Below are 19,094 nucleotides of genomic sequence, written 5' to 3'. Positions count from 1 at the left end.
GCTCAGCCCAGTCAAAACTGTTCGCTGCTCTGGCACCCCAATGGTGGAACAAGCTCCCTCACGACGCCAGGACAGCGGAGTCAATCACCACCTTCCGGAGACACCTGAAACCCCACCTCTTTAAGGAATACCTAGGATAGGATAAAGTAATCCTTCTACCCCCCCCCCTAAAAGATTTAGATGCACTATTGTAAAGTGGTTGTTCCACTGGATATCATAAGGTGAATGCACCAATTTGTAAGTCGCTCTGGATAAGAGCGTCTGCTAAATGACTTAAATGTAATGTAAATGTAATGTAAATGTTCTTAAGGAGATTACCAACATATTTTTCAACGAGTCTGCAATATGTCTCAAAAGAGTGATTGCGATTGGCTGGAAGGTTCAATATAACTCTTCGAAAAGGAGTCGGTGTATGTGCAAGTGAGCAGCCTACATGATCAGTTGAAATATCATGATTAGGGGAGCTAAAGTATTCCCTTAAATGGATGTTTCTAAAAAAAACTTAAACATGTCTACCTTAACATCGAAATCGTTGCACTGAGTTGTAGTCACAAAATATAACCCTTTATTAAGCAAGGAGACATGGGCAGGGCTCAATAATGAAAGACCGTGTGAACGGTCCCCTCTGCCTCTGGTAGTCGTTTCTTCTTACCCCGTCGGGGTCTAATATACCATGGCTGTCAGCCAATCAGCATTCAGGGCTCAAACCACCCAGTTTATAATGTCATTTATGTAACCATAATTAGTGGGTCTAATTCAATTCAGGTCATCAGTCAGCAAGTCATTGTATCCCCCATAGTCAGGGAGTTATGCTGAACATGAGGAAATATGCAATTACTGTGTGAAGATGATTTCCTCAATTTTTGAACCCTTAATCAGACACTTCAAATTATGCTTTGTACTGTGTAGGTCTATTCCTACCTTCTTTTGTATTCACATGAATATTCTCAAGAGCTCTGCAATTGGTATGCACTATACACCCTCGGACGCTCGGAGTCTGATTAAAACAAAAGGTTGGCACAGGTCTGGCACCATACAGAAAGCGACACGTGCCTGGAATGAAGAGTTCCAACTTTGAGGATGACAAATACATATTTTGGGTACCGCACTGTAATAAACAAAAACAGCAGCCTCCAGCCAAGGGTCAGATTAGTATGGAGGATATTGTGAAGGAGAGAGAGGCGGAGGGTGATGAGAGGAGAAACAGAGAGGGGGGTGAGAGAGAGAGAGAGAGAGAGAGAGACAAACCCTTATGGAAAAAACACATGATTTGTCATGTGGAGAATAATATAATTTCACGGGAAATGTTCACATTTTGCACGTGAAATCATGTGGTTTTGGAACACTTCAAATGTGATGATATTTCACATGAAGTTTCACATGTGAATTTTCACGTGATTACATAACCTTTCACATGTGGATTAAAATGTTCACATGTAAATATTTTTCACATGCGATTTCACAGGTGATGCCCTGTAAACAAAAATAACTCGTTACACGGAACCCAAACCGGCTGCGCGCGTGCGCCATCGTGCGCTATCGTGCATACATTTATTTTGTCCCCCTACACCAAATGCGATCACGACATGCAGGTTAAAATATCAAAACAAACTCTGAACCAATGACATTAATTTGGGGACAGGTCCAAAAGCTGTATGGCAATTTAGCTAGTTAGTTTGCACTTGCTAGCTAATTTGTCCTATTGAGGTAGCTTGCTGTTGCTAGTTAATTTGTCCTGGGATATAAACATTGAGTTGTTATTTTACCTGAAATGCACAAGATCCTCTACTCCGACAATTAATCCACACATAAAACGGTCAACCGAATCGTTTCTAGTCATCTCCTCCTTCCAGGTTTTTTCATCTTGGAACTTATATGGTGATTGGCATCTACACCTTCATAGTATTACCACGACAAATGGCAAGAAAGTTTGTCTTTCAATCACCCACGTGGGTATAACCAATGAGGAGATGGCACGTGGGTACCTGCTTCTATAAACCAATGAGGAGATGGGAGAGGCAGGACTTGCAGCGCGATCTGCGTCAGAAATAGGAATGACTTCTATTTTAGCCCTTGGCAACGCAGACGCTCGTTGGGCGACAAGCAGTGTGGGTGCAATAATTGAATAACATATATTACTAAATTTATTTTGCAACGCTCGCGCACGCGACGCGAGTGGTGTAGTCAGGGTATTAGGGTGTCACGAAATAGCCGCAGTGTTTTCAATTTACATATTTGACACACTGACATACATGATGACATTGTGTATGTTTACCAACATGTTCTCACTGGGGATTTAACTCACACCATTTTAGTTCACGGCATTCTGATCTTCCTGCTACACCACCATGTCTGTGTCAATGACTGAATTCACCTGTATCCCTACATTTTGGACTTCAGATTAAATCTCAGCTTTGTTCAAAATACACACAAGAAAAACCTATTATGTTAATCATAGTGATTCAGGAGTAACATTAAACCAGAATAATATGCCCCACCAACATTAGACAACTATACAGAAAACCCTCAAATTGATGAAATATGTAAATCAAATCAAATCACTACAGATGGCACTCTTTTGCTAAGTGCAAAAATGTGTTATAGACAGTGGCGATTTTAGCATGTAAATCTTGGTGGGGCAAAAAAAAAAATGATGATGCAGGCCAGCAAAGCAACAACACCACACTAAACAATACATTTATTGCACTATAACAGTGAGAAATTTTGCCCACAAACTGTTAGGGCCTACATAAAGCTGTCCCAACAGCAGAGTCCCAACAGCAGTACCAACACCTTACCAATGCTACAGTTCATTCAGCCTCATTTATTGCCTTTATAAAACATAGCTGATATGGCTGATTTGCTTAAACAAATGTGGTTTCTAATGACAATTGAGATGTACAAACTATGGCATAAGGGGACGACAAGCGGATAAGAGGCAATCCGTAATTTCGATTAGGACATTAATGAGCGCGAGACGACGGACGTAGTCAATATAACTATTTGTTCAGCACTTTTGAAATGTACAGCGACAGAATTCAGAACATGGGCCGTTCTTACATATAAACAGACAATGAAAGCTCTTACAATATTCGGTGATTACATTTCTCTAAAACAGATTATAGGCAAACAAGCACACATCGGCCACGAACGATGTGTTTACAATACCGTGTTGGTGGAAATAGACCAAATTATTAGGGTGTGGCACATGAGCTACTAACAGCTTACTACACAACATACACTTAGTATTACTTTAGCTACAGTATACATATCTCTCTGGCATCCTATATAATTTATGAAGCAGCATAAGACATTTTTGGACTCACGGCGGTCCTTTGTGGGCAAAGTTGAATGACCATTCAAAATGTATTTTCCCAGTTGTAGCTAATTCTTCCCGAGTTCCCAGTTGTCTTGAACTCACAGTTAGCCACTTATTCCTTCCCAAACTTTGTTTAATTTGCAATTTCCAACTTGTGTAATGTTTATGTCCAATGACCGATGAGCACCGAGACATTTTATCTCTAATTTCTCTTCATATGGCAAGGATTGAAAATGATTTGATTGTTGACTTGATTCATGGTGACGACTGCTAGCTTGCTAGCTAAGATTTTGAAAGTATGATGTTGACATGATCAGTCCAATCAAAGCTATAACGTGATTTGATGTCATTATATCTGTGGCCAATGACCTTGAGTCTTCTTGGATGGGCACTTCTAATATAACTCTATGGCATTTTTTTGAGCTCTGACCTTAGAATTGGGGATGACGTACTGTGCTATGAGTGACAGAAAACTGAGCCAATCATGACAGAAGACTGAGCCAATCAGGTGCAATGCTCTGTATTTTCCGCTGGCTGCCCCACCACCACAGAAAGCACTGAGCTAGGCTGAAACACCTGCATTTTTGAGCTGCCTTACTCAGGAAAGCGTAAAAGAGACCATGTTTGTATGCGGCTTTATTAACTCAATGACATGTTTTTTGGTACATTGTTTGCAAACTGATATGTGACATGTATTAATGCCAAATAACAATCAAAACAAGGCAAGCCCCCCCCAAAAAAATATATGATTATTTTATAAATTTTTTAAACCTAAAAATGTGGGGCTCAAAACACCTGCCCTGGATGACAGGTCATCACTGATTATTTATTTTTAATTATTAATTTATTTTGTCATTTAGCAGACACTCTTATCCAGAGTGACTTACAGTAGTGAATACATACATTTCATGCATTTTTTGTTGTTGTTGTACTGGCCCCCCATGGGAATCGAACCCACAACCCTGGCATTGCAAACACCATGCTCTACCAACTGAACCACAGGGAAGGATAATGAATGTGCAGGGAACTTCTGAGAATGCTCCAGACTTTGTGGCGCAGCAAAAAGATCAGCATACTCCAAATACAGAGGTTGTGAATTCAAATCCCAGTTAGGGTCATAGTGCAAATTCAGTATAGGTGATCGTTTAAAATATAATCAAAGTTTATTGGTTGTGTATGTAACCGATGTGAAATGGCTAGTTAGTTAGCGGTGGTGCGTGCTAATAGCGTGTCAATCAGTGACGTCACTCGCGCTGAGACCTGAAGTGGTTCTTCCCCTTGCGTTGCAAGGGCCGCGGCTTCTGTGGTGCAATGGGTAACGATGCTTCGTGGGTGTCAGTTGTTGATGTGTGCAAGGGTCCCTGGTTCGAGCCCAGGTTGGGGCGAAGAGAGGGATGGAACCTACACTGTTACATTGATGCTGTTGACCTTTATCATTGGTTGCTGCGGAAAAGGAGGAGGTCAAAAGGGGGTTGAGTGTAACCGATGTGAAATGGCTAGTTAGTTAGCGGTGGTGCGCGCTAATAGCGTTTCAATCAGTGACGTCACTCGCTCTGAGACCTGAAGTGGTTGTTCCCCTTGCGTTGCAAGGGCTGCGGCTTCTGTGGTGCAATGGGTAACGATGCTTCGTGGGTGTCAGTTGTTGATGTGTGCAAGGGTCCCTGGTTCGAGCCCAGGTTGGGGTGAAAAGAGGGACGGAACCTACACTGTTACATGTACGCAGGTGCAGAAAAAAATGCTTGTGTTTCTAGCTCCAATTGTACAGTAATACCTAGCAATAAAGAAAAGATGCACACATAATCCAGAAATATAACAAAATAAGTTATATAGGATGAGCCATGACTCGACTACAGTATATACATAAAGTGGGTGAAGCCGTATGTAAACATGATTAAAGGGACCCGTGTTCAATGATTATGCACATAGGGCAGCAGTCTCTAACGTGCAGGGTAGAGTACCAGGTGGTATCAGGGTAGAACAGTAACTAAGGTTCACTAGTGGTTACTGGAGACTGATGGCATTGGGATAGAAGCTGTCTCTCTGTCCCAGCTTTGATGTACCTGTACTCTGCATTCCAGATGGTAGTGGGGTAAACAGGCTGTGGTTGAGATCCTTGATGATTTAATTGGCCTTTCTGTGACACCAGGTGCTGTAGATGTCCTGGAGAGCAGGCAGTGTGCCCTTGTTGATGCGTTGGGCTGACCCCACCACCCGCTGGAGAGCCCTGCGATTGCAGAATGTGCAGTTGCCATACCAGGTGCTGATACAGCCTAACAGGATGCTCTCAATGGTGCACCTGTAGAAGTTTGTGAGGATCTTAGGGTCCAAGCCACATTTCTGCAGCCTACTAAGGTTGAAGAGTCACTGTTGCAACTTCTTCACCACGCTGTCTGTGTGAAGGGACCATTTCAGATTGTCAGTGATGTGCACGCTGAGGAACCTTTGACCCTCTCCACTGTGGCCTTGTTGATGTGGATGGGAGTGTACCTTCTCTGCTGTCTTCCTGGCTCCACTCCACCAGGGCTCTGACATCCTCCATGTAGTACAGGACTCTCTAACCCTGTTCCTGGAGAGCCACCCTCCTGTAGGTGTTCGCTCCAACCCTAGTTGTAACTAACCTGATTCAGCTTATCAACCAGCTAATTGTTTGAATCAGTGGTGCAAGATTAGGTTTTGAGCGAAAACCTACAGGACAGTAGCTCTCCAGGAACAGGGTTGGAGAGCCCTGCTGTCTTATTGTTGTTGGTAATCAGGCCTACCACTGTTGTGTCGTCAGCAAGCTTGATGATTTAGTTGAAGACGTGCGTGGCCATGCAGTCATGGGTGAACAGGGAGTACAGGAGGGGACTAAGCACGCATCCCTGTAGGGCCCCCTTGTTGAGGATCAGTGTGGAGGAGGTGTTGTTTTCTACCTTCACCACTTGGGGTCGGCCAGTCAGGAAGTCCAGGACCGAGTTGCACAGGGAGGTGTTCAGACCCAGGGCCATGAGCTTAGTGATGAGATTGGAGGCACTATGGTGTTGAAGGCTGAGCTGCAGTTAATGACCAGCGTTCTTACATAGGTATTTCTCTTATCCAGGTGGGATAGGGTAGTGTGCAATGCAATGGCGATTGCGTTGTCCGTGGATCTGTTGGAGCGATATGCGAATTGTAGTGTGTCTAGTGTTTTGGATAAGATGGAGGTGATATGGTCCTAGCCTTTTAAAGCACATGATCATGACAGAAGTGAGTGCTACTGGACAACATTATTGTCATTGATTAAAGATTTTTATACTATTTTAGTTGAACAGCGTACCACTTACCCACTTTTCATAACATTTTATTACTTCCCTTACAAAACAACACATGTAAGATAGCTGTTTTCACGTGTGAAAACAAAAGAGACAGGTGACGTCAGTTGTTCACATGGGAAACCATATGTTCACATATATTACATTTAGAGTTCACGTTACCACCTTTTCACAAGTGAGGAGAATAACATGTTTTTCACCTCATTGTGAATTGTAGTTTCCTACCAAAACCTACCAGTCATGAAGCATTCCAAAATACAATTGCACTTTCACATGTGTAAAACATTTACATGAAAATCTAACTCTCACATGTGCAATTGCAAAATCGAATTTGCACTTTCACACGTGGAAAACCAAAGTGAAAATTGATTGTTCAGTTTCTCTGCCTGTCTGTGCGTGTGTGTGGATGAGAGAGGAGTGTCACGGAATATCAAGTGGTGATTTAGTGTAAAATGTGACTCATTTCAGGAAACTAGGCGTATGTCGCGGGTCACTACTTACAGGAGAGCCATTTGAACATAAACTTTAAAAAAAAAAATCTAAATGTGTTTTTTGGCAGAAATGCCTTATGGAACATGTGAACTTTCATGTGCCTTAATAACAAACTTGTATACCATCTGTAAATGCGAATAAAATTGTTAAATTACAAGCCTAGTTGGATTAGCCACAGAAAAAGTCAGCAACCTTACCGCTAGCCATGATTAGCTGAGATAATGAGTGGGCTGGACATGAGTTCGGATTGGTCTGCCATATAGCCCACTTCTGTTTATTTGAGCTGGTCAGTATGTGTAGGTAATCCTGTCTAACGCAGCTTTTTAAAAAAATAGTTTGCGTAGTAGAAGTGTTGCTCTCCACTTTCTGGAGGACAGTGTTGAAACCAGTGGAATTAGAGTATGATAGCTAAGGAGATGGAGAAAACACCTGTCTCCGGATTACATCTTAAAACTAAGTGCAACCATGGCATCCGTGACAGTGAGAAGTGCCCATTCATGATGTATACGGGTAAGATAGTCTGGCTAGCTAGGTTTTCAGATATTGCACGTTTCTAATTTTGACAGAATTTTTTTTTCATTTCAAGTTAAAGTGTACTGTTAGCCAGCTAACGTTAGCTGGCTGGCTCGCTAGCTAACATTACGTGTATGATCTTATTATTCGTATCTCAGAGCCATTTGCTTTGCTAGTTATAGTCTAATGTTAGCTAGCTAACCTTGAACCTGGTTGGTTAGCTACCTGCAGATTCATGCAGGGTAGTAATGTCATGAGTTGGGATAGACGTAGCTGGTAAATTCGCTCTGGCTATCTTCTCCGATTTCAGAGCACTTTCGTTTGAGTGTACCAGAGTGCAGAATAACTGACGAATTTACAAATTATCAACACCCGTTGAGAATGGCTGGTGTCAGTAAATGTTGGCCCAAAAATTTCCAGCAGCACAGTTGCAGTCACCAACGCTCTGGATAACATAAAAACAGCCTAACTGTAACGCCCTGGCCATAGAGAGGGGTTTTTGTTCTTTATTTTGGATAGGCCAGGGTGTTACATTGGGTGGGCGTTCTATGTTCCTTTTTCTATGTTTTTGTATTTCTTTGTTTTGGGCCGTGTGTGGCTCCCAATCAGGCACAGCTGAAGTTCGTTGTTGCTGATTGGGAGTCACACATAAGGAGCATGTTTTTCCTTTGGGTTTTGTGGGTAATTGTTTCTGTTTTGAGTATTTTCCTAACAGGACTGTTTGCTGTCGTTTTTGTTCATTTTTGTAGTGTTCTCTTGTTTTTTTAATTAAAATTCTAATGATGAACACCTTGGTCTAATTCTGACGACGGCCGTTACACTAACCAGCTCTGCTGGGGCGAGTATAATGGTCAGTGAGCTGTTTTCTTATTTGTGTCTGGAAGTAGCCGGCCAACATTAGCCAGTTAGCTTGGGTGTTTGACTGCTGTTGAAAGGACAGAACGCTCGGATCAACCCTTAAAGAGATGGGTGGGGCTAAATCATAAGAGGGTGTGAACAATGCTGAATGGGTGTAGGCAAAGAAGAGCTCTCCAGTAGGTACCAAAATGTTCAAAGGCCATTTTCTCAAAAGTGAGGTTACAGGTTTATCAACTTTCAAAGCAGAATTACTTTCCCATTGTTCCTCAAATGCAGTGTATGATATACCATTTTGTAACGCTGTGTCTCTTCCTTTATCCAATGTAAAAAACACAATTTCAAATCTTGCTACATAAGACCAAATCAAGGCATCAAGGCGATCAGTCACAAATAGATTCAGTGATGACTTCTCCTGCTGTCCTGCCACCTGTTCTGTTCTATCAGTCACACACATGCGCACGCACGCACACACACACACGCACACGCACACACACACACAACCAAAAAGATCCACCCTTCCAGAAAAACTCATCCAATAGATAACTACCCACCCAGGAAGCAGGTTTTCAGATTTTCTTGCTCTATCTCCTGGTATTTGGAGTGTCTATGTCTGTGCCAAGGTCAGGCCCCCTGTTACTTCAGCCTGTAATAATCTCAGATCGAGGTGCAGATCCAGTCATTGTGTGTGTCTTTATGCTGCACACACACATGCATGCACACACACATCAGTGGAGGCTGTCTGTTCCTACTCCCCACCAACAAGCAGCAACTCAAGAGGGAGCCACCAACACAGAGAATCAATGCTTCAGGACTGTTTTGAGAATACTGACTGGAATATGTTAAGAAATGTACCCACCCAGGAATCATTCACCAACATTGAGGAATGTACATCGTCGGTCACAGGCATCATTAGGAAATGTGTTGATGATGTTGTACCCACAATGACAATCCGGACATACCTCAACCAAAAACCCTGGATGAACAGAGATATCCGTACCATGCTGAGTGCCCGTACTGCAGCATTCAATGCCAGCATAACGAACCCCGATGACTCGGTGGCGTGCGACGCATACAAGGCAAGCAGGTATGAGCTCTGCAAATGCATTAGGGTTGCAAAAAGACAATACAGACTTAAACTTGAATTGATGTTGGACAACTCAGATTTAGGACGCATGTGACAAGGACCACAGACTATCACAGACTACAAAGGCAAATCCAGCTGTGTGGTGCCCACCGAAGCCTCCCTCCCAGATGAGCTTAACACATTCTAGGCTTGCCAATACCGAACCATCCAGGAAGACTCTCGCTGCTCTGGGCGACCAGGTGCTTTCGCTCTCCGAGGCTGACTTGAGGAAAACTCTCAAAAGAGTGGAAACTCCTAATGGCACCGGCCCAGAGTGTGTGCTGACCAGCTGGTGGGCGTCTTCTCGGATATCTTCAACCTGTCCCTGTCCCCGGCTGTAGTCCACACTTGCTTCAATGAGACCATCATCGTCCCAGTGCCCAAGAAAAACAAGGTGACATGCCCAAATGACATTCCCGTCGCATTCACCAGGTCATCATGAAGTGCTTTGAGAGGCTGGTCATGGCCCACATCAAGGCCAGCATGCCAGGCACACTGGACCCACTCAAGTTTGCCTACCGCTCCAACAGATCCACGAAAGATGCCATTTCCATCGCTATTCACATGGCCATAACACATCTGGACAAGAGGAACACCTACTCTACATGACCAAAATATGTGGACACCTGCTCGTCGAACATCTCATTCCAAAATATAACAGCCTCCACTCTTCTGGGAAGGCTTTCCACTAGATGTTGGAACATTACAGCGGGGACTTGCTTCCAGTCAGCCACAAGAGCATTAGTGAGGTCGGCACTGATGTTGGGTGATTAGGCCTGGCTCGCAGGCTGCGTTCCAATTCATCCCAAAGGTGTTCGATGGGGTTGAGGTCAGGGCTGTGTGCAGGCCAGTCAAGTTCTTCCACACCAATCTTGACAAACCATTTCTGTATGGACCTCTCTTTGTGCACGGGAGCATTGTTATACTGAAACAGGAAAGGGCCTTCCCCAAACTGTTGGAAGCACAGAATCGTCTAGAATGTCATTGTATGCTGTAGTGTCACTGATCCCTCCGGAACTGTCATTACGCACACCTGGTCCCCATTTCCTTGATTCGTAATTGTATAAGTGTGCCCTTTGATCACCGTGGTCTTGTTCATTATTGTTACAATGTCAGTGTGAGTACCTGTGCTGTGTTGTTTTGGCTTTCGTGCCACTTGTATTGCGCAGATGATTACGGGTCTCATCCCGTGTGGTATCATTGTGCACTTGTGTTATTTATTCGAGGTACTCCTTGCTATTTTGTTTGGGTTTCAACCCTATGTTTTGTATGTGTGTTTGTTTGGTCTTCGTCCCAGTGCCTGTAATTTGGGTATAATAAAAAACCCTGTTACGCATTCCTGCGCCTGTCTCCCGATCCTTCATACCAACGTGACATGTAGCATTAACATTTCCCTTCAGTGGAACAAAGGGGCCTAGCCCGAAAAATGAAAAACAGCCCCAGACCATTATTCCTCTTCCACCAAACTTTTCAGTTGGCACTATGCATTCGGGCAGGCAGCGTTCTCCGGGCATCCGTCAAACCCAGATTCGTCCGTCAGACTGCTATATGGTGAAGCGTGATTCATCACTCCAGAGAATGCACTTCCAGTGCTCCAGAGTCCAATGGCAGCGAGCTTCACACCACTCTAGCCGATGCTTGGCATTGTGTATGGTGATCTTAGGCTTGTTTGCGGCTGCTCGGCCATGGAAACCCATTTCATGAAGCTCCAGATGAACAGTTCTTGTGCTGACGTTGCTTCCAGAGGCAGTTTGGATCTCGGTAGTGAGTGTTGCAACCGAAGACAGACAATTTCTACACGCTACGCACTTCAGCAGTCCCGTTCTGTGAGCTTGTGTGGCCTACCACTTCGCGGCTGAGCCATTGTTGCTCCTAGACGCTAATTTATATCACACTGATAGTAAGAACATGTGGATATAAGCATCTGGTCCTCTGTACCTCAGTTGGTAGAGTATGGCGTTGGTGCTTGTAATACCAGGATAGTGGGTTCGATTCCTGGGACCCCCGGTAACAAAAATGAATACACGCATGACTGTACGTCGCTTTTGATAAAAGCGTCTGCTAAATGGCTTAGTACGTGTGACCGATATACTTCAGTCTTGCAAGCAACCTTCTTCACCCTTGAAACAATGGAGAAAAATGTCTCCCCACCAGTAATAGATCTCAGATAAACTCCCAGAGGAACAGGACTCACACACAGTTCTGTTCTGCCACCTTATCAGCCCCCTGACAAGCCTCTTTCTGCTGTGACTGTTTCATTAAACAAATTAAACAATTTAGTTGTTAACTTGAGAGAAAGGAAACAGATTTTCCATGGCCTCTCGTGGGAACAACAGGAAATGACCAAGGACCACCAGACATAACTAACTGGATTTACATGATGTGTTCATGTGGTGAGCTGTTATGTTCCCATCACCATCATTATTTTAGACCCAACACCTGGGATCTGTTGGGGCATTTCTGTGGGATTGGATCATCTGTTGTTTTCACACAGTTTTTTCTGTGACATGTTCATTTTAATGTAGTTCCAGTCTGTTGTTGTCCGGACAGACTACGGTACAGAGTTGCAGTCACCCAAGTCATAAACTGTTCTCTCTGCTACCGCACGGCAAGCGGAACCGGAGCACCAAGTCTAGGACCAAAAGACTCCTTAACAGCTTCTACCCCCAAGCCATAAAACTGCTGAACAGTTAATCAAATGGCCACCCGGACTATTTACATTGACCCGCCTTTGTTTTTACACTGCTGCTACTCGTTGTTTATTATCTATGCATAGTCACTTTACAAATGACCTCCACTAACCTGTACCCCCGCACATTGACTCGGTACCGGTACCCCCTGTATATAGCCTCGTTATTGTTATGTAATTTTCTTTTGTTACTTCAAAAAATAAAAAAATAAATGTTTACTTTAGTTTATTTAGTAAATATTTTCTTAACTCTATTTCTTGAACTGTGTTGTTGGCTAAGGGCTTGTAATTAAGCATTTCACGGTAAGTTCTACACCTGTTGTATTCGATTTGATATGATTTGCAGGGAGGAGACATTATAGTGTCAGCGTTGGAGTGTGTGTGGCCCCCCCATGATGCTTCAATGAGATGAGGTGCTCTGTTCGTGTCTGTGTGAGCGTGCGTGCGTGTGTGTGTGTCACCTGTGGCAACCCAGCAACTCAGACATTTGGGCCATGGTGCACGTGAATAGCATGGGTAATGGCATCCAGCATCCAGCATCTAGCTCTGTCTCCTCTACATTGCAGGCTGATGTCAGAGACAGACCCAGGCCTGGTCTGCCCCAGGCTACTGGCAACAGCAGACGCACTAGACTGATTGTAAAACAAGGAAGGATGCTGTTATTTAGTGAAGACAGGACAACATAGGAAGATTGTCTTGTTGTTGTGTTGTCTACCTAATATAAAAACAGTTATGGTCACTCAACACAGTCACAATTTATTTACCGGTGTAGGATCTTAATTTAGCCAGTTTCTCACAGCTGGATTCATGCAACAACAGGAAATGTGAATAATTGTGGGAATTATAATTAATGGACATTTTTGTTGGGGTTGATACATTTTTAGTTAGGGCAAATCATGTCTGAAATTTAAAGTGGAAATTGCAAACTTTAGAAGCCTTTTTAAATCTCGAATACACTACAAGTTTGCATTTCCTGCTGTACAGGACATTGACCGCAACAACAGAGTGATCAAATGAAGATCCCACATCTGTATTCTCATATCTGTCTTCAACGCCAGCCTGCTTGTCCTGTTCCAATCCCCCTCACCATACAGCAATTACAGGACAGTTTTACCAAACAAACAGACAAGAGTTCATGTCCTCCTTGGAATCTTCTTCATTGCAAGTGAGTTTGTGTGTTTGTGTGTGCGTGTGCGTGTGCGTGTCTGTCTGTCTGTCTGTGTGGATGAGCGAGGACTGTCACAGAATATCAAGTGGTGCTTTACTGTAAAATAGATTCAGTGATGATTTTTCCTGCTGTCCTGCCACCTGTTCTGTTCTATCAGTCACACACACACACACACACACACACACACACACACACACACACACACACACACACACACACACACACACACACACACACACACACACACACACACACACACACACACACACACAGTTAACAGAGTCATGTCACTGTGAATTCACAACACAGCTTGTTTACCAACGCACAGCTCCCCAAAATCAAACATCATCACTATAATGCTACTTTACCCAGCAGAATCAAAGACAGAATCAAGACTCACTGTTGCCTCTCAACAACGAACGAAACACATCACTATATACAGTAATGCTGTTTTACCCAGTCAGTGACACACCAAAAAACTCCATTGGAGGTTATACATAGAACTTTCTTTACACTTGAAGAGCTTCTTTCCAAAACGCTAAAATTTTTTATTTTCACGGCAAGGGGCTGTTCAATGGCTGTATTTTTTTTTTAATCTCTCAAAAAAATAATGTTTTTTTGGTGAAACGCTATATCGTCTCACTCAGAGAATTTTTTTTCTCCTATCTTAATTTAAATAGGCAGTTAAGAACAAATTCTTATTTTCAATGACAGCCTAGGAACAGTGGGTTAACGGCCTTGTTCAGGGGCAGAATGACAGAGTTTTTACCTTGTCGGCTCGAAGATTCGATCTTGCAACCTTTCAGTTATTAGTCCAAAGCTCTAACCACTAGGCTACCTGCCACCCCAAATAAGGAGTACTCCTAGATTTTACACAGTCAAATGTAACAAATAACTACAAATTATACATATGTGACATCAATATTTAATCAAATGTAATTTTTTTTTAAATGTATCAATACAGTAATATGAGATCTGTATGTAAAACATTTACATTTGACATTTAAGACATTTAGCAGATGCTCTTATCCAAAGCAACTTACAGTATTCTTCTTAAGATAGCTAGGTGAGCCAACCACATACATTCAAATATAAAGTATTCCATTCCAGCTAAACAATGGATAAATAGCATTTTTCAACAAAAAAACCCACACATTTTAATAAACATCTCAAATCTATGAATACAACATCTGAGAACACTAATATTTTACTCACTCGTGAAGGTACCCGTAAGAAATTATTTCTGGTGAAAAAACACAAATGTAAAAAATTGGTAGATTTAGCTTTTTGAAAATAAACTCTTCACTTGCTGCAGTCTCTCGTGACAGACAGTTTTCCATTCAATGGTACTGTAGCTGACCAGCAAGCATGCGAGATTTGGGTCTGGGTGCCAAGATTACTCACTGTTGCTATGCTCATTGTCATTGAAGGCTAAAACAACAGAGCTTTGGACAGGGATTGGGCACTCAGAGATGATGGTCTACACTGACTCAGAGGGAGTATTACGTCATTCTCATCCCCTAACTCTCCCATCCCAGGCTGATCACTAGTGTATTCACTTCTATTTTGTACGTTTGAAAAGGTCCTGAGAACATCGATATATGCCTTCCGCTGTGCTCACCAAAAAAACAACAACTTATTGCCCAGCACTGGCACGAACTCATGATGCTCAGAGGCAAAGTGCACTGCTCAGACCTAAATGTGCTGTTCTGTCCACTGCGTCACAGCAGTTCACAATGCTCTAGCAAGCCTCCCCCAAACCGTAGCCCTAACCTTGACCAGTCGTAATTAATACCTAAACTTAACCCTTTGAGTTGTTTCTGTTTTAGCCCTGTAACCTCACGGAATAAACCTTGTAACCACGCTTAATTAATGCGTCAAAAATAGACATTAATCCATAATGCACAGAATTTCGAAGTGAAACTATGAGATCTTGTTACCCATCCTCCCCTAACTCTCCTATCTGTGACAGTGATGAAGTGCCCTGGCTGGGCTTTTCTGACTCCTCAGTGAAAAATGAAGCCATTAGTTTTGCAGGACCGACCGGTGCTGGGGTAGGCAGGGAAGATGTGTGTGTGTCGTGTGTGTGTTGGTATTTGTGTGCTCTTAGGCATCACACGCCTGCATCACTAACCTATCCGTCTCAATCACAACCCCAGCCTGAGCCTAGCCAGAACAGGACAGCATTCAGATGTGGAAATGTATACATCCACTTGTATTGTGAATGGAACTTTGGCAAGTCACATTGATACTTAAAGACATGTTCTGGAACTTTGGTGACTACAATATAATTTTTTAAGTCTCCCGCTTTGGGCTGGATTTGTCGATGTGTAGTTTCACATGCATAATCTATGAGCAGAATTAGTCTCACCTCAATTTACCACAAAATACCTAGTTTTAAGCAACTGTGTTTTTGGAAGCTGTGCTGCACCATTTTCTCTACATTTCCACTTACGTGGGCCAGCCCCCTAGCAATTCGAGTTCTAGCCAATTAACTTCAACCCCTCGCCATTTGAGAGGCAGCTAGCAAGATAGCTCTGCTAGAGCAAGAGCAATAATGTGGTGCACTTATCTGCACATTTGTGATGTAGTATGCAATTTTTGGGGACCACTTTTGGCTTGTGAGCGCTACTTTCACTGGCTAAAAAGGCTAAAAAGTATACAAATGTACAGGATAATCATTTTAATACAGTATTTGAATCTAGCTTTTTGACTACAGCATAGCGATCCATTTTTGTTTATATTCAGTCTTTGTTGTGTGTTCAACACATGTCCAAACGTCCACATTGTCCTGGTGTTATAGTGTGTGTGAGTGATTTTCAATGTCCTCTCACTCACTGCAGGCTAAGCCAGGGCCTTTATCCACAAAGCGTCTCAGAGCAGGAGTGCTGATCTAGGATATGTCCATGCAATCTTATTCATTATGATCTAAAAGTCAAACTTGATCCTAGAGATGTCCTGAAGGGAGTCATATTTCCCCAGCTTTCTCCTCTCCTCTCCTCTCCTCTCCTCTCCTCTCCAACTCATCTATTAGGCTATACTTTGTTTATGTGACCTTGATCTACAGTGTGTGTACAATCGGTGTCACGAGACTTGTTTGTCCTACAGTATAGATCTGTCAGCTACTCTAGTGTTGACGCATGCATGGACCAGAGGCTGCTGCTGCGGCTGCTGTCGGCGGCCGGTTCTGTTGGTAGTGATGCATGTCGACATGTGCCTACGATCCAAAATAACCCTGACTGTGTGTGTCTGTGTGTGAGAGAGTGTGTGGTGTTGCTCAGTTAAGGGACAAATACTTCATCCTGTCCAGAGATATAACCATCAAAACTACCACAGCAGCAGCTCACTTTTCTGTGATGAGGAATACAGTACAGTATATTATTTGCATGGTTGGCTTAACAGTATGTGTTATGAGGGCTCAAGAAGCCAAAAGTCTGAAACAGATAATGAGGGGCTTGTTAGGACCGTCCAGATCAGCCTATTGTTTGCCATCAGGTGAGACAGAGTAGTTTCGAAAAAATGTGACACTCTCTCACCTCAGGAGCCTGCCATCCCAGGTTCTGTTACGCTTATAATAGGCCGCGATCTCCGACCTCCCCCTTATCATCCCTCACCCCTTATCTTAACATACCTACATTAGCTATTGTAACAGAGTTGGAAATGCATCCCTATACAGTTGGAAATGAAAATAAATGCATTTGTGTGAATATAAACTTACAGTATATGCCAGGTAAACAATTGAACTGGTCCCACTAAATCCCTGTCTCTCTCTCGCTCTCTCTCTCTCTCTTGCTCTCCCTCCCTCTCTATCTATCTAATCTCTCTTTCTCCATCTCTCTCACTATCTCTATCTCTCTATATATCTCTCCTCTGTCTCTCCTCCTCTGTCTGTCTCTACAGAGCGTTGTGGCCATGTACGATGGGGCGAGGGTAGCTTCCCCCCAGGACAGTGTCAACGGTGTACCCCCTGCTGCCGTGAACCTGGCAGGAACAGATGCGGGGTCAGGTGGGTCAGCGTCAGTGCCCACCCTGGCCGTGCAGCCCAAGCCAGAAGAAGAGGAGGGGCCTGAGGTGGAAGAGGAGGAGCCCAGACCAGAGCCTGTCCTGGTGAAGAAGGCCCATAGGGAGATCCTAGACCATGAAAGGAAGAGGAGGGTGGAGCTGAAGTGCATGGAGCTGCAGGAGATGATGGAGGAACAAGGGTGAGTTAAGTTTGGAGGGGTACAATACACACTGGGTTTACATTTGGAGGGATACACCCTTGTTTGGAGGGTCTCTCATGTAGACACACGCTGGGCTAGTTTGGTGGATACACAGCATAGGTGTATGCCTTGGTTAATGAAGATTTTTACATTGACAGGACTACACGTTGGAATCTTAAAAAGCAATTTTGACCTGCTCACTACAGGTTACACGATGAATTAGACTCCTGATAACAATTAGACATCAAGATGCTCTAGCATGGAGAGAGAGAAACCAAAAATACCAAACAGACAGAGCCTTCAGGTTCTACCCTTTAATAATGATATATCATGCAGCATTTGATGCACATTACCATTCTAATCGAAAATCTCTGCACTAAAAGAATATGACAACACAGCACTTCTTGCCTCCAGTCAGTAATGGCTGCCAGTCAGTCTGAGCCAGAGAGCTCTGAGAGTCATTGGAAGACACAGCCACTCTCATTAGCATGCTATCACTCCTCCAGAGCTAAATGAGAGAGAGCCTTAGCGATACAGTAACAGCTAAGAGGCAGGCGCTACACTATCTACACTACTACCATGGTGGATTTGTGTGGTGACTGGCATCTGCTCTAATCCTCCTAAGGCTCTGGCTGGCTGTGGCTCATCCATTCAGCCTGGCTGTGTGTGTGTGTGTGTGTGTGTGTGTGTGTGTGTGTGTGTGTGTGTGTGTGTGTGTGTGTGTGTGTGTGTGTGTGTGTGTGTGTGTGTGTGTGTGTGTGTGTGTGTGTGTGTGTGTGTGTGTGTGTGTGTGCGCGTGTGTGTGTGTGTAAACAGGCCTTCAAGGCAGATACTTCAGGCCAGCAGACCAGCCTCATGGAGGGTACACTAAACAGGTGTTCCAGGGACAGACATACTTCTCCAGTCTAGCTGTGACAGTCCTTAAAAAGGTGTAGTGAGACCTTGTGACTGGCTGTGAGGTGTGAACAGAGTTATCCTCTGAGACGACTGCACTGTACACAGCCCTGGTGGAACTCAGAGGGTTCTACCAACTAGAAAACGATTGAGCCTCGTCATTTCTGATAGAGGTTTGCTGTGACGTAAGTTATAGCATCATAATGTTTATGGTAGACACTTAAACCCAGAGATATGGCTATTATTTATGAATAGAGATTTTGGATGACACAGCAGCTGGATGACACAGCAATGTTACTGGATGGATAGCAGTATGCAAAAATGCAGACCTTGGAATAAAGTTGCCTCAGTACAAAGTGTATGCTACTCCCAGTTAGCAGCAGTGGTGTATGTTTGAATTGCAGGATAGGATAAGCATGTTCGCTAGTACTGCCAAACAGTATTTCTAACAGAAATTGGATCATCATGCCTACAGTGTAACTGCACGCAGAGTGTACAAAACATTAGGAACACCTTCCAAGTACTTAGTTGCACCCCCCCCTTTTG

At 43.5% G+C, this 19,094-nt stretch overlaps 1 protein-coding gene across 2 annotated transcripts in view; it reads left to right on the top strand.

Moving 5' to 3' along the window:
- Positions 1-19,094, top strand: part of LOC106567404 (serine/arginine repetitive matrix protein 3) — a 168,588-nt gene that overhangs the window by 87,364 nt on the left and 62,130 nt on the right. For both annotated transcript variants that reach the window (XM_045693381.1, XM_014136599.2), the window contains exon 2: positions 17,353-17,654. In XM_045693381.1, the coding sequence (XP_045549337.1) occupies positions 17,365-17,654 (290 nt within the window). In that variant the 5' untranslated portion in view covers positions 17,353-17,364. The remainder of the gene's footprint in view (positions 1-17,352; positions 17,655-19,094) is intronic.

This window comes from Salmo salar, chromosome ssa13, assembly GCF_905237065.1.
Source record: "Salmo salar chromosome ssa13, Ssal_v3.1, whole genome shotgun sequence".
NCBI classification, from domain to species: Eukaryota; Metazoa; Chordata; class Actinopteri; order Salmoniformes; family Salmonidae; genus Salmo; species Salmo salar.
This window is presented reverse-complemented; position numbering and strand designations above follow the sequence as displayed.